At 45.2% G+C, this 17159-nt stretch overlaps 4 protein-coding genes and 1 long non-coding RNA gene across 9 annotated transcripts in view; 3 read left to right on the top strand and 2 right to left on the bottom strand.

The window, feature by feature from the left end:
- rpz2 (rapunzel 2) overlaps positions 1 to 5142 on the top strand; it is a 33793-nt gene extending 28651 nt beyond the window's left edge. For 3 of the 4 annotated variants that reach the window (XM_037264857.1, XM_037264858.1, XM_037264859.1), the window contains exons 3-4: positions 1909 to 1912; positions 4310 to 5142. In XM_037264857.1, coding sequence (XP_037120752.1) covers positions 4349 to 5068 — 720 coding nt within the window. In that variant the 5' untranslated portion in view covers positions 1909 to 1912; positions 4310 to 4348 and the 3' untranslated portion in view covers positions 5069 to 5142. Of the gene's footprint in view, positions 1 to 1908; positions 1913 to 3641; positions 3709 to 4304 lie in introns of those variants that run through there. The other variant, XM_037264864.1, reaches the window with a different exon arrangement.
- si:dkey-266f7.9 (uncharacterized protein LOC100006223 homolog) lies at positions 1274 to 3671 on the bottom strand. 2 transcript variants are annotated; one of them, XM_037264856.1, is made up of 5 exons: positions 3546 to 3671; positions 2730 to 2818; positions 2581 to 2656; positions 1863 to 2433; positions 1274 to 1791 (listed from the first exon to the last, which is right to left on the bottom strand). In XM_037264856.1, the coding sequence occupies exons 3-5, from the start codon at positions 2616 to 2618 to the stop codon at positions 1465 to 1467; spliced, it is 936 nt and encodes a 311-aa protein (XP_037120751.1). In that variant the 5' UTR covers positions 2619 to 2656; positions 2730 to 2818; positions 3546 to 3671; the 3' UTR covers positions 1274 to 1464. The 2 variants fall into 2 exon arrangements, with proteins under 2 accessions (XP_037120751.1, XP_037120750.1); XM_037264855.1 differs by lacking the exon at positions 3546 to 3671 and having other exon boundaries at positions 2730 to 2853.
- Positions 5143 to 7587: 2445 nt separating the features above from the next.
- On the top strand, positions 7588 to 12381 carry krit1 (KRIT1 ankyrin repeat containing). The gene is made up of 17 exons (XM_037264854.1): positions 7588 to 7741; positions 8339 to 8480; positions 8603 to 8759; positions 8820 to 8912; positions 8990 to 9119; positions 9271 to 9514; positions 9639 to 9754; positions 9819 to 9962; positions 10048 to 10204; positions 10330 to 10437; positions 10521 to 10677; positions 10842 to 10993; positions 11100 to 11266; positions 11339 to 11426; positions 11503 to 11709; positions 11793 to 11909; positions 12091 to 12381. Exons 2-17 carry the CDS (start codon positions 8379 to 8381, stop codon positions 12178 to 12180), a joined length of 2229 nt encoding a protein of 742 aa, XP_037120749.1. The 5' UTR covers positions 7588 to 7741; positions 8339 to 8378; the 3' UTR covers positions 12181 to 12381.
- Positions 10502 to 11226, bottom strand: LOC119130871. Its single transcript, XR_005099546.1, has 2 exons — positions 11087 to 11226; positions 10502 to 10975 (listed from the first exon to the last, which is right to left on the bottom strand). It is a non-coding gene; the product is annotated as an uncharacterized LOC119130871 (long non-coding RNA).
- A 739-nt stretch (positions 12382 to 13120) lies between the features above and the next one.
- On the top strand, positions 13121 to 17155 carry LOC119129893 (lanosterol 14-alpha demethylase). The gene is made up of 10 exons (XM_037263269.1): positions 13121 to 13399; positions 13482 to 13580; positions 13910 to 14086; positions 14168 to 14294; positions 14438 to 14612; positions 14972 to 15091; positions 15171 to 15366; positions 15427 to 15522; positions 15609 to 15777; positions 16672 to 17155. Exons 1-10 carry the CDS (start codon positions 13238 to 13240, stop codon positions 16848 to 16850), a joined length of 1500 nt encoding a protein of 499 aa, XP_037119164.1. The 5' UTR covers positions 13121 to 13237; the 3' UTR covers positions 16851 to 17155.
- Positions 17156 to 17159: the final 4 nt, after the last annotated feature.

Here is a 17159-nt window from a genome sequence, read left to right as displayed (position 1 = left end):
CGCTACGTGCACCGCGAAAGCCCGAAGTAGTTATCTACGGCGTTTTTATCGCTCCGATCTCTCTCCAGTCTCGCTGCAATCTCGCCCCCTCCATGTCTCGCTCTCCCCCCCTTCGCTCGATCTCCGCTCGGCTGTTCCTGCTTCCCCTCCTCGCCCCCGTCTACATCCAACATTCCAACATGGCCGGGAGCCAGGCAGGCAGGCAGGCAGACAGGCAGACAGGCGTGCGCACTTACGCACGCGCGAGCCACGCCTACTTTATGAAGTGGATGGAATTGATAACCTCGGGGGAATTTCTTGAGAAAATCGTCACTATGATGCATTTTGCCAGCCACCATGACTCGTGTTTTGACAGCCGTTTGTGTGTGTTTTGTTTTTTTATACAACAAGCGTTAGCGAGGAAAAATACAGACGCAAAAGGATAAGGAGAAGAACTTGGGCAAAGGTAAAATACATTTAAAAAAAAAAATGGAAGTAGGTCTGGCCAAAACTCGTATTGTCAGTGAATAATAAATAAAGGAGTGAATATTTGTGGCGTTCAAGTAAGATACATGAAATAATTCATATTTGATTTGTATTTAGATTTAGTATTTGCGTGGACTTTTTATTTCCACTGTACAGTCACATGAATTACATGGAACAACCAACAAGAACAACAACAAAAAAAGGGTAGTATTGAGAATGATTTGACTGATTTGACTAATATTGCATATTGCAGCGCTGGTCGTAACAACCTTCGAGAAAAGAAGTTTGAGGGTGACACCTTGTGGGCACTTTATGCCATTGCATTTGGTTCCAGGTATACAGCTACTGTAGTTTCTTGTTTATTTTCATGTTCATTTTTGTACTTTAAACGGTTGTTTTGGTTGCATTAAAGTTATGGAAGGTTTGTTTTCATCTGTATGAAAGGTTTGCCATTGTTCTTTTCTTCAACTTGTGCATCATACATTTAATTTGCTAGCCATGTCTGTGATAGTAAGTAAAGTCTTGCCGCACACCTGAAATGCCACAAGAAGTCTGCCATTTGGTTTGATGAAGACATTTTAGGGATGCTGGAATTCTTCAAAGATGAGCCCCTTTTGTTCCACTGCTACCAAGTTTGAACTACATGTAATAGAAGGTGGGCAATGTTAAATTTATGGAGGGGAGGGGGGACATTTTCATGAATTGTTGTGAATGGACGATAACTTACCATTAAAAGTTAAAGCTAACCTTTTCCATAACCTACCAAAAATGATGACAGGTTCATCAAATGAAAGGCACATGAACAAAATGCATTTGAGTTTGGCTTTATTGGCAAATAGAATTTGGAATATGCATGTTTTGTTATTTTAAATATGAAAGACAATGATGAGTCGACCTAAAAAGTGAGCTGTTTGAGTTAAATCTACAATGATCACTGTACTATTTAACTTGTTGAAGCACCAACCGTTGTTAGGAATAGGAATCAGTTGCGCTGAGGATTTATTTGTCATTAAATTGCACAGCAAGCCGCTTCAAAGGTAGCTGGCCCACGTCCGCCTCAAGCTGGAAGTCAATAATTGTTTGAATCATGGGAGCAGCGGGGAAGTCCATGCATATGATACCAAAGCGTTGGGTCAGATTAGCCTTGGCCCTCAAGTAGTCGTACAGCTGAAGATTGACACGTTGTGCCACCGCTCTCGGGGCGGCAAAGACGCCCGTGCCGCTGCTGTAGGTGAGGAAGATCTGGTCCTTATTCCCCGTGGGCGCCATCTCAAGGTGCTCGTAGACACTCTGCCACTTCTCCTTCACGTGCAGAAGTGTGGGGACCTTCAAGAATACAATCCCTGCTTTACTCCACATGCATAGCAAGTTATTTGGAATTTAGCATCTAATCTTACCTTCCAGTCATCAGCAATGTCCATAGAGGCGTAGCGCATCCCCAAGTCTGGCCCAAAGAAGTCCTGCAGGATGATGAGCTTACCTCGCGCCTGACCCATGGTGGGCACCAGGCGGCTGTGCCACAGCATGTCCCATCGGACGTAGCGCCATATGTGCTCCACCACGGCCCCGTAGATGTTATCGGTGTCGCTCAGCTCTTCCTTGATGCGCATCAGCACCGTCTCGCTCGGGAAACTGGCCAGGAATTCTTGCACGCCCTCCAGCACCTGGCCGAAGTGGGCATGCTGGTACACCACCCCGTGGTGAATGGTGAGGTTGCCATCCACGTGGCGCACGCGCACGTCCAGGAAGCGGACGCCGGCGCGCAACTGCAAATCCAGGCTCCACGTTTGGCACTCGGCATAGACGCCGCCGTAAAGCGCCATGGTGTTATGGGTGCCGGGCATGGTGAGCTCGGACAGGGGCCGCTCGTCAGGGATGCTTGCCATCCAGGACGGGTTAAGGAACTCTGGGGTGGCTGTGTCGTCGTAATCTGGTCGCTGGATTGCGCCCCTGCTCAAACTGGAGATGCTACCAGAAGAGAGACACCAATATGACTGACTGCATGTGTATTTTCAGGCATTGCTTCTTGACCGATCCAATTCTTGAGCAAATGTTAGACTTGTCCCTCCTGAAGCTATCAAGCTAAAGTAGAATACTGTCTTTAACAACACTCACCCCAAAAGGAGCAGGAGCTTGATGAATTTGTACTCCATGTTCCAAATTGTTTCCCAGTGCTAATGATAAGTTTATCCTGCAATGTAAGCATCGAATTAAAAAAACAGATACACATGAAAAACATGAAATAAATATGAAATCAGACTTACAAGCAGAAGAGGTGCTCAGCCTCGCTTTACTGAGTGGACACAGCCACGAGGTGTTATTGTGGGAAATAGCATAGTTGACCAGCTGGGCGCTATAGGGAGGAGAGGGGCCTGTGTGTGTGTGTGTGTGTGTGTGTGTGTGTGTGTGTGTGTGTGTGTGTGTGTGTGTGTGTGTGTGTGTGTGTGTGTGTGTGTGTGCGGTTTGTGTGGTGCGTGTGACCTATTCATCACCCGCTGCTTTCAGTCATCCTGTGTATTTGTTCTCATTAATGTTTCATTCAATGTCAATGTGTTACTACAGTTATTGTTATTTTTTTTCACAAACCCATTCAGTGAGGATTCGTGTGTCTGTGTGTGGGTTCTGTGTGATTACTGCTTTCTCACTTAAAAAAGAATTCCAACATTGCATCACTTTCCTTGTCCTTGTTCATGTTCTATTTGCTTAGCTGTTGGTGGCGACCGCATACTCACGGTTTGCACATAAAAAAAAAAGGACATTCCTTTAAAATGAAAACTACAAACAGAATGAAAATTGCAAAATGAAAATTGCAAAAATGCATAATTGCTAGAAGTTGTTATGCAAACACATAGCAGGACAGCATTAGGGTACAAAACTCAGTATATCAAAGTTGAAATGACGCTCCATACTTCCCCTTGCTCATGTAATGATTTGAAACTGTATGTGTAAGGATGTTCGTTTTTTATGAGTCATGAAAAAACCTGCCTGTGTGGTCACCCATTCTGCTTTGGTAAGTACGTTACAGATTCGGGAGAAGCCGTGTATCGGGGGCGTCGGTATTTAGGGTGTGTGTCACTTACTTCAGCCAATCAGCAAAAGGCACTGGCGAGTCACTTCCTGGTGCCGTTTGCCTTATTTGGCAGGAGAGGGCTGTCTGTTTTTCATAGGCCGGAAAGGGGAAATGGTAGCCAGGGCAGACAGGCGGCTCCTGTAGGCAGAAAGATAGCAGCAGTTTTATCCCTGGTGAGTAAACATTAAACACGAGCAACCTCTTGAGATTTAGGCTATTACTGCCGATGTGTTTGAGTGTTAATTGACAGGCAGGGAATGGCGCTAGGAATGATTGTTTGGCTGATTGGGAAATGGGTGTGAAACGGGGCTTCCAAAGTACAACACTAGTGTTTTATTCAGGCCAAATGTGCCTGTGATCAGTTAAATATTGATATGTCACACCCTCATTATGTTACTTGTCATTGATAGGGCTGAAAAGGCAGTCAGATGACAAAAACATTTCAATGATTGTACTAAGTTCATCTTGGTTTTCCTTTTTAATTACTTCACTGGTTCTTTTATATCAAACCAATTATTTTAGGTGTATTTACCTGACATGTTTCGGCGGGCTCTTCCGCCTTCATCTAATTTCAATGATGTGCAATATAATTAAAGACAAACGATGTTGAAATCAAACATAGCAAAAATGAATGAACTTATTTTTGATCTATTAGTGTTTTGCATTGTGTCCTGGTGGTGGTCAGTGACATTTCAAATGATTTGCTCAAACCCTAACATTCTCACAAGTTTCAGTTTTCTAACAAATACTGTTTCTCTTCCTTTATCCTTCTAGCACAATCTCTTTGCGTGGACATTGTTTTAGAAGAACAAAATGGCAGACGGCTCCCAGGTAAAGAAAACAGCTGTCGTGGTTCTGACTTACGTGGAGAAGGTGTCCTCTTTCGCCTCGTCCATCAACCCTATCTTTGGCGTTGTCTCCGCCCTGGTGGGTGTGGCCCGCAAGGGTCTCATGGATAAAGAGGGCCACGAGCTGGAAGAGGACTTCCAGGCCATCCACAGCAAGCTGGAGAGCATCTCCAAGAAGAACCGGCAGTGCCTGATGCAGATCCGGATCGATGAGGTGAACGAGACCTTTGGCAAGTACGAGGAGTACATCAAGCATCAGTACGCGGCCTTCAACACCATGGTGGTGCAGATGAAGAGAGACCCGGACAACACGCCGCGCCACATGCAGCACTTTGAGCGGATCTACGAACGGGACAAAATGGACACCGGTCTGGATGTGTACTACCGTGGCGTGATGGGCACAGGCCCGCTCTTCGGCAGGCCCCTGCTGAAGGTCTACCTGGAGAACTGCAACGCCGACGCTGAAATCATGGAGCGCCACTGCTCGCACGTGGCCCACCTCTTCCAAATGGGCCTCATCGCCCTCATGGCTTATACTGCAGTCACAGAGGACGATGAGGACGAGGTGCGCAAAAAGTGGGCCGACAGGGTGCGCGACATCCAGGAGAAGATGCAGGAGGTGCTCACTCTCTGCAACATCAGGGATCTTGATCCGCCTTCTGATGACAAGAGTCTTGCTTCCTGAACCTGGATCGAAAAGTTTAGACCCATCACGCAGCTGTGGATCAATAGAAAAACAGACCAATCATCTTATTATACCAAAAGAACATGCTCTGTCAGCTTTGTTTAGATTTTTTGTCTCACTGTATTGAACATGGCATGTTTTTTGTCTTCAATGTTTGACATAATCACTCCGAATAAACAAATTGATGTGTCAGTTGACTGTATGTATTATAATGGGTTTTAGATGAGTGTTGAAGAGGTGGGGCCTGGTGAGGTGGCATTCAATATCTGTTCAACCTGCGACCTGTTCGAGCAGACCAGAAACACACTGAACCGAGAGGTCAGGAAAGCCAGGAGGTGTTACGGGGAGATCCTGAAGAGACACCTCTCTGCCAATCCTGATCCCTCCCTCAACAGTGTGGAAAGGTCTGCAGAGCAAGAAACGAACCCCCCGTCCTGTGGAGAGCCCAAGGCTTGCTAAACAGGTTCTACTGCAGGTTTGATCGGTCCTCCCACACAACGGGACTTCCTGCAGCGCAATCTACATACTCACCTCTCCCCACAACTGCTCTGTCCACACCTCTATCAACGTTGTCACCCACTCTCTCTCTTGCAGAGGCCGCGCCCGCACTCCAGATCCGCGAGGAGGAAGTGCGCCAGATGTTCCGGAGACAAAAGACCAGGAAGGCACCGGGCCCAGACGGCGTGTCACCTTCCTGCTTGAAAATCTGCAATGAGCAGCTGGCGCCCACCTTTGCACGGATCTTCAACCGTTCTCTGGAGCTGTGTGAGGTGCCCTCATGCTTCAAGAGCTCCACCATCGTTCCAGTGGCCAAGAAGCCCGCCATCACAGGTTTGAATGACTATAGACCTGTCGCACTGACATCTGTGGTCATGAAATCTTTCAAGAGGTTAGTGCTGAATCACCTGAAGGATGTCACGGGCCCCCTGCTTGACCCCCTCCAGTTTGCCTACCGGGCAAACGGGTCAGTGGATGATGCGGTCAACATGGGACTGCACTACGTCCTGCACCACCTGGACACCCCAGGAACGTACGCCAGGATTCTGTTCGTGGACTTCAGCTCGGCGTTCAACACCATCGCTCCAACAGAAGCTCATCCAGCTTGCGGTGCCTGCCTCCACCTGTCAGTGGATCACCAGCTTCCTGACCAACAGGAGACAGCGTGTGAGGCTGGGGGGCATCACATCTGACACCAATACTGGAGCCCCTCAGGGGTGCGTCCTCTCCCCACTGCTCTTCTCCCTCTACACCAACGATTTCTCCTCAGGTGACTCTCCTGTGAAGCTCCTGAAGTATGCAGACGACACCACTCTCATCGGACTGATCCAGGACGGTGATGAGACTGCGTACAGACAGGAGGTGGAGCGGCTGGTCCACTGGTGCAGCCAAAACCACCTGGAGCTGAACCCGCTCAAGACCGTGGAGATGACAGTGGACTTCAGGCGTGACCCTTCACCACTTTTACCCCTCACTATCCGCAGTAATACTATTCTCTCCACAGACACCTTCAAGTTCCTGGGAACCACAATCTCTCGGGACCTGAAATGGACCGGCCACATAGACTCTGTCCGGAAGAAGGCCCAGCAGAGGCTGTACTTCCTGAGACAGCTCAAGAAGTTCAACCTGCCGCGAGAGCTTCTGAAGACCTTCTACACTGCCATCATCCAGTCTGTCCTCTGCACCTCCATCACTGTCTGGTTTGGATCGGCCTCCAAACAAGACAAGCACAGACTGCAACGGACAATCAGTACTGCAGAAAAGATCATTGGAATCAACCTCCCATCTATCCAAGACTTGTACCTGTCCAGGACCAGGAAACGTGCAAGGAACATCTCTACAGACCCTTCTCACCCAGGTTGCAGTCTGTTTGAACTACTCCCCTCCGGACGGCGTTATAGAGCTCGGTACGCCAAAACCAGCAGACACAGAGACAGCTTCTTCCCCCAGGCTGTTGCTCTGATGAACTCACACCACTCTTAGAGTCTCAGAGTCATTACTGTGCAATAACATCCTGCTCTCCACACCTTTCTTGAATTTGTCTACACTGTTTGTACTATGTGTCCTCTCTGCATCCATTGCAGCCTGGCCATCCTGGATAAGGGACCTTCCCATCTGTGGTCTCTTCTCAAGGTTTCTCATTTCCCCTAGCTGGAGTTTTGAGTTTTTCCTTGCCCTTTTGGGAGTTCAAGATCAGGGGATGTTTGAGAATATTTGCCATTTTCACATGTCCTGAGTGTTGTTAGTCACCTAAATGTTGAACAGAGGGTGTGATTTACCGAAGTCAAATTCCTTGTTTGGCACGCTCAAACATGGCGAATAAATACTCTTGAATCTGCAACTCTGTGTGTGAAAGTCAGGGTGTGAAATGTAAACGGTCTTTTTTATTATTATTATTTTTTTTTTTAGTTTTCAAGTAGTAACTTATTTGTAACTTATTTGTAAAGAAAGAAAACATCAACAATACTACACATTTCTTGGCAGAAAACGTTTTGCTCTCCCACCCTATCTAGTCTATTGTCCTACCGGCTGGGCGGCAATTGAACGCACCACGACTCTTGTTTTCTGCGGCCAAAATTTCAGGCCGGCAGCGAATTTTAGCCTCAACAAAGGCCCAGAAAATCCACCCGGGGAGGCCGAGGGTGGACACTTTGAACCCCGAAAAGGACTCCGACGGTGGGGAGAAAGTGGTGCTAAGTTTGCATGGCTTTTCGATGAGTTTGATCACTCGAACGTGTATATGATGCAGTGTAGCATCCAAAGCTACGATCGCCAAACCGCGTCAATTTGTCGTTAAAATAATGCAAGTCTAAGGAGTTAAGCTTCGCTTTAAATACCCAAGTGTTGTGGTGATTACAGAATTATGGATAGTTATTTGTGTTATTAGCATGTTTAAAAGATAGAAGTGCGGTTTCCGGGGCGTGGCCATCATGAAGTCAACAAGTAGCTGTTTGTCTCATTTCTTGTATTGGACTTTTATGTTATTTGACACGATACTGTTCTGTATCGATTCCAACGTACCAATTGAATCAACGAGCAAATACAGCAGTATTAGTTTACAACAGGGGTGCATATCACCTTAAATATTTCGCTCACACTCATAGCCCATAATAACGGTTTATGTTCTACAAGGCAATTCTGCAAAAGCAAATAAAACATCCATTGAACTGTTAGAAAAAGCTCAAATGTAAATGCACAAAATAGACATGTGTACACTGGTTAAAATGTGTCATCCGTCGTGATTAAGACGTCGACTGTCGTGTGGCATCCCAGTCATGCCTCTCCACAGCATTTGGCCCTGAAAGCCGTCACCATGGGCAACGAGGACAGCCTCGAGGACGTGTTTGTCGCTGTCCTTCGACCCAAGAACCAAGTCAGCCTCAGCTCCAAAGAGTACAGAGCCAAAGCCTATGAGGTATGTTCAAATACAGTGACCCCTTTGAATGTGTTTAAAGCAAGTGGGAGTGGCAAGAAGAAGAAAAAAAAGCATGGTACACAGTCTCGCTTGTGGATCACTATGTGTGTCTCAACATTTAGATCTTGCTGAGTGAAATACCCTTGGAAGGGAAGGAGAAAAAAAAGAAGAAAATTCTCCCAGCGACCAAGATCCAAGCGGCAGGAGACAAATCCAAATTCATCTTGGACTATGTTGCTGACACCATCAAACCCTTGTCCAACAATCACAGCTTCATCGGTGAGCAAGGGACAATTCATTGTACTATTCACGGGGCTTGTTGTCAAATTTGTATTTCAGGGAAACGTGTGGTTCATATGAAGAAATTCCCCCTGGGTGGGGACAATGACGTCAAAGAGGCGTCGCTGTTTGTGGTGCCGGTTGGCGTAAAGGGTGCGTGCCTGCTGCCAGGTCGCATTTTTTCCCCGCGTACGAAATTTAGTAATAGTTAAAGGAGCGCTTATCGACAGACAACAGCAAACCTGTCCACAATGCGGGCGGCCCGAGTTTCTACTGCCTGCAGGACATCATGAGGGTTTGCAGCGAGACCAGCACTCACTTCTGTCCCGTCACTGCCAAGATGCTCCTGTCCTTGGACAAGTGAGCTTGGAGTTTGCATTATATTTAATCAAACTTTCTTTTAAGCCCTGCCACCTCTCTTCTCCGCACAAATGTACAATCCCAAGGTTTTAAGCCTGAATCCACCAATCAGAAAACTGTGTTAAGACACAAACAACTTAATTACTTCTAGGTGGCTAGCAGAGCAGCACACCGTGCCTCATGCCATCACGGCCTTGTTCCGCCCAGCGCCCGTGGAGAGGGTGAAGACCAACGTCAGCAACCCGGCTTATGGCGGCGAGGGCAGAGTGAGCGACGAGGGCCTGCACATGGGCTACACGGCGTTAGAGATCAAGAGCAAGATGATGTCCCTAGAGAAGGCAGACATGTGCATCCTAAACCCACTCTACGGCTCTGATCTGCAGTACACAAACCGGGTGAGATCAGTTTTAGAAGTGTGATACTGCTTCCCGGGCTTGTGGCACTCAAACACAATCAAAAGTAAAAAAGTATTTGTTCTCTGTCACTTCCACTTTTACTAAAACAGAACTCTGCCTGCAGGTTGACAAAGTTATCATCAACCCATACTTTGGGCTGGGAGCACCAGACTACTCCAAAATTCAGATCCCGACAAGGGAGACCTGGCAACACGGCGCCAACTGCACAGCTGAGGACAAGTGAGGACTCAGTCCAGTTTCTCCTGCACTGTGTTGGTCATTAATGGTCAATTTGTCTTTGTAGGGAGCATCAGTGGGTGGACGACTTCCCGCTTCACCGCAGCGCCTGTGAGGGAGACACGGAGCTGCTCGCCAAGCTCCTGGACAGGGGCTTTTCCGTCAAGCAGCTGGACAGCGACCACTGGGCCCCCATCCACTATGCTTGCTGGTGAAGCTCGACAAAGCCAAGCAACAACTTAAAAGTCACTTCATTTGATCCCTTCCTTGACATTTTTTTTTATTGGTCCCTTCAGGCATGGCAAAGCCGAGGCGACCAAACTGCTGCTGGAAAAGGGTAAATGCAACCCGAACCTGCTGAACGGACAGCTCAGCTCACCTCTGCACTTTGCCGCAAGAGGTGGCCACAGCGACATTGTGCAACTCCTGCTGCAGCACCCCGAAATCGACCGGGTACGCCAAAAGACTGCGATAAAAAATCCATCCATTTTCTATACCGCTTAAAATATTTCAATTGAATATCATGATCCTAATGTCTCTATTGATGTTTATTGGCGTACATTTTCTGTGCTCATTAGCACATAGAAGACCAGCAGAAGCGATCACCACTGCAAGTGTGTGAGGAGAATAAACAGAACGAATGGGAGGAGACTGTGAAGCTTCTGCAGCAAGCCAACAGCAAACCAGTCAGTCTCACAACCATCTTTTGAAGTTATGATGTCATTCTCTTGCATTTATTTTTTTGCTTTTTTTTTTTTGTTCTTTGCAGTACGAGAAGGTGCGCATCTACCGCATGGATGGCTCATACCGCTCCGTGGAGCTGAGGCACGGCAACAACACCACAGTGCAGCAGATCATGGAGGGAATGCGTCTGTCCCAGGAGACCCAGCAGTACTTCACCATATGGATCTGCTCTGAAAACCTCCGTGAGATGACTTTCTAAAGCTGATTCACATCTTATATGAATTCCCCCTTATTTTTAGGATGCGCTCTTAAAAGACGGCTTTGTGTTTTGAGACCACTAACTGTTTTTTTTTTCAGAGGTATAAGTATTTCTTTGGAATACAAATGTAGACTGCATATGTCACAGACCTGCAGCTGAAGCCGTACCACAAGCCATTGCAGCACCTGCGCATCTGGACGGAGATCGTGACAGATCTGACTGTGCTGGACCCGCAAAGGGAGACGGCTCAGCTCTTCCTCCGCAGGGACGTCCGCTTGCCTCTGGAGATCGAGAAAAAGGTCACTTGGCTAAATTGCATGGCTTCAAACTTCGGGGAAGACTGTCTTCGATGTTTGGTTTTCTTCACAATGCCAAAAGGACATTTTTTTTACTTTTTCACTGCAGGTGGAGGATCCGCTGGCCATCCTCATCTTGTTTGACGAGGCCCGGCACTGCCTGCTGAAGGGTTTCTTCCCGGCTCCCGACAGCAAGCTGATCACGCTGGCCAGCTTCCTGCTGCAGATCATTTACGGAAACTACGAAAGCAAGAAGCACAAACAAGGCTTCCTCAAGTACAACGCTGACTGCATTTCAATCTTGTCTTTATCACACACACAGTTTTACTAATGTTTTCTTCTTTTCAGTGAGGAAAACCTAAAGTCCATTGTGCCCATATTAAAAGTGAAAAGCAAAGCGTACCACTGGACCAACAGGATTCTTCATGAATACAAAGTACAGTGGAACCTTAAAGGACTTTGGACAAGTTTTCCCATCATTGTTGAAAACCTTTGATTTCATTTGCCAACAGGCACTGAGCACCAGTGAAGGTGTGAGCAAGGAGATGCACCACTTGCAGCGGCTCTTCCTGCAGAACTGCTGGGACATCCCCACCTATGGCGCCGCCTTCTTCACTGGCCAGGTGTACACCAAGGCCAGCGCCAGCAACCACAAGGTTATCCGCGTCTACGTTGGCGTCAACACCAAGGGGCTCCACCTCATGAACATGGAGACCAAGGTGTGACGTTGTCTCATCTTCTCATCGGATGATCCCTGGCCTCTTATTTGCTTGCGTTTTCATGCTTTGTGGTCATCTTGTAGGTGCTTCTCATCAGCTTAGAGTATGGCACATTCATGTGGCAGCTAGGACACGCTGACCAGTACTTCCAAGTACACAGCGGCGAGAACAAAATGAACTTCATTGTGCACACCAAGCAGGTAAAAGCAATTCAGTGGCTTAGAAAATTGAGGGCAAACTCTTCTTTTACGATGTGTGCTAAAAAATGAACGTTGTGAAGCTTTTTCCAAACATGCTGTAAAGAAAAGGCATAAAATGGTGACATATTTTTGGCATGTTTGAAACATGATCTTAATGAATGTCTCTCCTAATTGTTGATAGGCTGGCCTCATCGTGAAGCTATTAATGAAACTTAGCGGACAGATGACACCCAACGACAAAGGCCCTGCAGACAAATATGCTTACGGCTGAACCAAGAGTGCTCGGGACAACACAGCTGCCAAACCATTTCAACGCCGAATAATAAATGACTACAACTGAGGGCAGTTTGCTCATGTACTCTCATTTTCACAAGTTCTGTGAGTGTGTGTGTTTTGACGAATCTCAATTTCCATGCTATGTAAATATGTTTATTTAATAATTTGTTATAATAAATTGAATGTTTGAATAAGAGTCTACGTATTTTTCATATATTGTTAAATTTTGCTCAATTGGGGGATTCATTAAAGAACATACAATGCGAACATATTTACAACACAGAGCTTCTATCTTTTTATGATAACACGTTACAAAAAAATGGAAACGTTTAATGGCATTTCAATTTCAGTGGGTAATATGTATTAAGTTACGGGCTTCAAAGTGCACCAAATAAACTTGTAAGTGAATGTACAGCTGTATACAGCCTACTTTTTGCGAAATGTTGGCTTTGTGATTTGCAGTGAGATTTAAAAATAGTAAATTAGGTGCCTTGGCTCAATTAAATTTGGGGAAAACTGGTTTATTTGTTATAACAATTTGGAGCTAACGAACAGCTAGTTTTACCCACTAAAAGGCAAAACTTTTATTAATTTAGCCGAAATAGCTTTAAAAGCATTAAGTAGAACGTAATGTCTTAAGTTATCTTTATTGCGGCATTAACGTATTTTCTGACGGTAAAAATGGAGTGAACACGCACGAAACGAACCATTTCCGCAACTTATCTCACGAAATTATATTATCTTTTTTAAACAAAATAGACGCGTGAGGGTCCAACGCTTTGATTAAAAAACGTTAAGCTATTATTATTCGGCCACGCGGTGACATCATAACACCCGAGATCGGTTCGATGTAAGCAGCCAATCACTGCAGCGTTCACTTGAACGACAGGAAATCAACAGCCAATCGTATAAGTCAGTCGGTCAGGCGGGGGCGTGGCCGTTTTTGACAGGTAGAGACGGCTGGGACTCGACACCGGCGCTCCAATATTTTTGACTGGAGTTGTCTTAGATCGTAACGATCCCTTCCCGATCGACGAAACTAAGTTTTAAACATGTCAATGCATTTATATCACATGAGCACTAAGCTGCTCGGTGACACTGTGGGCAAAATGAACGACAACCTAACGTCTTGGGTCCTGGCTGCTTCTGTTGTTACGCTCACGTTGGGATATTTTTACAGCAAAATGCATAGACAGATTTCTGACAAGAATGTGGTAAGTTGTCTCAAAGTGAATGAATCTGACACTTCTATTCTAATATGTTGGTTTTAATTATTATTATTTTTTACCCTTCCAGAAATGTCCACCTTACATCCCTTCCTGTGTCCCCTTTCTAGGACATGCTGTTGCATTTGGCAAAAGTCCCATTGACTTTTTGGAAAATGCCTATGAAAAAGTAAGTTTAATCTTAAAAGAAATTATAGACACAATTATATATTAAATGCATTTTCACATTTTCAATATTAATTATGTATCAATATGCACTAATCCCTACCTTGCATTATTTGATATTTAGATTTGAAGTGAGGGAGAGGGTCCTTATCTCTGGTCAAAAGAACAAATTGATTCCAATAGTACTGATCTATTTTAACAGATGAAATTGACAATGACAAAAAAAAACTCACCTTTGGGAAGTTTCACTACCTTTGCAGCTGAAATGGTTCAAAATGAGGACGCAACATAAACACAAATGATTAAACCTCTTAACGTCCTACCCCGCCACAGTATGGACCGGTGTTCAGCTTCACCATGGTAGGCAAAACCTTCACGTATCTTCTGGGAAGCGACGCTGCTTCATTGCTCTTCAACAGCAAGAACGAAGACCTCAACGCCGAGGACGTCTACTCCCGACTCACCACGCCGGTCTTCGGCAAAGGAGTTGCATATGACGTCCCCAACCCGGTGAGAGTCTGCTGGAACACACACAATGACATTCAAAATTGTGAAATAAGTGACACCATAGATGTTTACCTACGTGTGTAGATCTTTCTGGAGCAAAAGAAGATGCTGAAGACGGGCCTGAACATTGCTCACTTCAGGGAACACGTCAAGATCATCGAGGCAGAGACCATCGATTATTTTCAGAGATGGGGAGACAGGGGCCAGAGAAGTAAGACGTAATTGATGGAATTTTAATTGTGATCATGATTTTGGCTGCTGCGATATGCACAATATGGATACTGTAAGGCCAAAAATAATAATGCAATAAGCATTGGCTATGTTTTGTTCTTATGATTCTTTTGCTTCTTTCAGACCTGTTCGAAGCGCTGTCCGAGCTCATTATCCTGACAGCCAGTAGCTGCCTCCACGGAAAGGAAATCCGCGGCCTGTTGAATGAGCATGTGGCTCAGCTCTACGCTGACCTGGATGGAGGCTTCAGTCACGCCGCCTGGCTGCTGCCCGGATGGCTGCCGCTCCCCAGCTTCAGGTGGGATGATGAGATTATCGTCATAGGTGATCCTATCAGAAATCAGATATTCAATAAGTGTTCCACCACGTGTTTGCCATTTGCAACGCATGGATTCACACATTCACATTCTTTTCTAAGAACCTATCTGCAGTTATTTGAAAAACTCCACTTTTTGTGCTTTTTGAAATACCCAAAGATTCCACAAGAAGGCGCCAAAGCCCCATCTAATATCTAAATAATTGCACACACCAGAAGGACCAGCTGAATGAATGCATGAAATAGAGCTGTGCAAGCTGTTTAATTTTTTACCTATTTAATTGTTATTCATGTATTTATAAAGTACAAAGATGGAGACTATTTTTAACTGTCATCATCAGAAAGCGGGACAAAGCTCACCGGGAGATCAAGAACATCTTCTTCAAGGTGATCCAAAAGCGAAGAAGCTCAGAGGAGAAAGTGGATGACATCCTGCAGACACTCATGGACGCCACCTACAAGTAAAAAGAAAAATCCTGTTGAGTTCTGGTTGAGTTCAAAGTGGTTTTCAAATTTCTTTGTTTTTATCCGATCCATCAGGGACGGACGGCCTCTGTCGGACAACGAGATTGCCGGCATGCTGATCGGCCTCCTGCTGGCTGGTCAGCACACGTCGTCAACCACCAGTGCTTGGTTGGGTTTCTTCCTGGCCAGGGACAAAGCCATACAGCAACGCTGCTTCACTGAGCAGAAGGCCGTGTGTGGCGACCACCTGCCCCCTTTCCACCTGGATCAGGTACCACAGCCTATAACACATGTGAATTAATTCATAGGTTATTAATGATGTCATCTTCAGCTGAAGGACCTCAGCCTTTTGGAGCGTTGTTTGAAGGAGACTCTGAGGTTGCGACCACCCATCATGACCATGATGAGGATGGCTCGCTCTACTCAGGTAATGAGGGTTTTAGGTGGTGAAGTTCCCTGCACAGTCTAAAAGATCATTACAAGTAACTTTGATGTCCTCCGACGATCCCACAGACTGCATCAGGTTTCACCATCCCTGCGGGACACCAAGTGTGCGTCTCCCCGACCGTCAATCACCGACTGCACGACACGTGGCGTGAGAGGACACAGTTTGACCCCGACCGCTACCTCCATGACAACCCTGCTGCCGGCGAGAAGTTTGCCTATGTGCCTTTTGGAGCCGGTACGCATCCCTTCCACTCCATATTTTTAATGTTACAGCATATGGGTCATTCTACCAGCATTTTTTCAAAAACAGACAATTTTTTGATAATTTTGTTGTGCTTGTGTAATTTGATGAACCATCTAGGGTAAGTTTTTTTTTTTTTAGAAGCTGTGATTTTATGTATTTTACTTTATATTATTGCAGATATTACATATTCATACCACAGGCGTATGACGATTTTTGGGCTTGACTACCTATGCCGGTTACACATACACTGGATACGAGTTACAATACAGAAAGTGAAATGTTATTTGAATACTAATTTTATTTTAGGTACTTTAATTACAGTGCCGAAAGTGAATATTCGATGTTTTGATCTTAACTGGTTAAGATGAAACTTGTAATGAAAAAATAAACTTCATGTCGTTTTCTGAAAACGAGAAACGGTTGAGAATGAATGCTAATGTTAGCCTACATCCTAGCTGTTAGCTGCGATGCTAACTGGTCAACATACTTGGATGTCTATTAAGAAAATCGATTATATCAATGTTTTTATGAGTATATATGTGAATAATAGGTTTGTACTGGTTTGAATATGGCTGTAAACGTTGAGAAAACCTTAAATGTTTAAGGGCGGACTTACCTTTGAGCGGCAGATTGTCAGTCATTAGTTTGATGACGTCACTTCCGCCAAGGTCACTAAAGTTTCAGTAATGTTTTTATACTTTTAGAAACATTTTTAAATGTAATAACATTTGTGTCGCACATATGTTGAGAGATTATGAAAATATAATTAACTATTATTTATTTTGTCTCAACTAATTTGTATAATGCATGTGCTTTTTTCTGTATTTTGTGCAAATATTAGCCAAATGACCCATCAAAAAAAAAAAAAATTTTTTTTTAATACAGGGAGACATCGCTGCATCGGGGAGAACTTTGCCTACGTGCAGATCAAAACCATCTGGTCCACATTGTTGCGCCTGTACGACTTCGACCTGGTTGACGGATACTTTCCCACCATCAACTACACCACAATGATACACACACCCCACAACCCCATCATCGCATACAAAAGAAGGAAACACTGAGGACTTGGAAGCGAACATCAGTTTCATGTAAAATGGACCACTAATTCAGCATCAGTACTGTGAGGAAGCTGATTTGCAATCATGCCACCTTCTATGAATTTCAGTCCTACAATAAAGAAAATTGCTGTTCGTTCTCTGAAATTGTCCGAAAAAAGGCCACCTTTGTTCTTCGCATAGAATGTATTGTGAGATTGAGACGATGTTGCATTGTGTCTTCTTCCTACTTCTCTGAAATGTAAATACAAAATGACGTTTGTAAGTGCTGACAGATCTGACAAATACAAATAAAAGTGAGTCTTTTGTAAACAA

The sequence above is a fragment of the Syngnathus acus genome, chromosome 11 (assembly GCF_901709675.1).
Source record: "Syngnathus acus chromosome 11, fSynAcu1.2, whole genome shotgun sequence".
Taxonomy (NCBI): domain Eukaryota; kingdom Metazoa; phylum Chordata; class Actinopteri; order Syngnathiformes; family Syngnathidae; genus Syngnathus; species Syngnathus acus.
The sequence above is the reverse complement of the archived record's forward strand: the minus strand, read 5'-3'. Positions and strand labels throughout refer to the sequence as shown.

Coding starts and splice junctions, on each gene's coding strand:
- LOC119129893 (XM_037263269.1), top strand. CDS start 13,238: ATGTCAATGCATTTATATCACATGAGCACTAAGCTGCTCGGTGACACT. Junction 13,581..13,909: donor TGGAAAATGCCTATGAAAAA/GTAAGTTTAATC, acceptor ACCCCGCCACAG/TATGGACCGGTGTTCAGCTT. Junction 15,092..15,170: donor CTCATGGACGCCACCTACAA/GTAAAAAGAAAA, acceptor CCGATCCATCAG/GGACGGACGGCCTCTGTCGG.
- si:dkey-266f7.9 (XM_037264856.1), bottom strand. CDS start 2,618: ATGGAGTACAAATTCATCAAGCTCCTGCTCCTTTTGGG. Junction 2,434..2,580: donor AAGCTCCTGCTCCTTTTGGG/GTGAGTGTTGTT, acceptor CTCTTCTGGTAG/CATCTCCAGTTTGAGCAGGG. Junction 1,792..1,862: donor ACATTGCTGATGACTGGAAG/GTAAGATTAGAT, acceptor GTATTCTTGAAG/GTCCCCACACTTCTGCACGT.
- krit1 (XM_037264854.1), top strand. CDS start 8,379: ATGGGCAACGAGGACAGCCTCGAGGACGTGTTTGTCGCTGTCCTTCGA. Junction 10,438..10,520: donor AGCAAGCCAACAGCAAACCA/GTCAGTCTCACA, acceptor TGTTCTTTGCAG/TACGAGAAGGTGCGCATCTA. Junction 10,678..10,841: donor GATCTGCTCTGAAAACCTCC/GTGAGATGACTT, acceptor CATATGTCACAG/ACCTGCAGCTGAAGCCGTAC.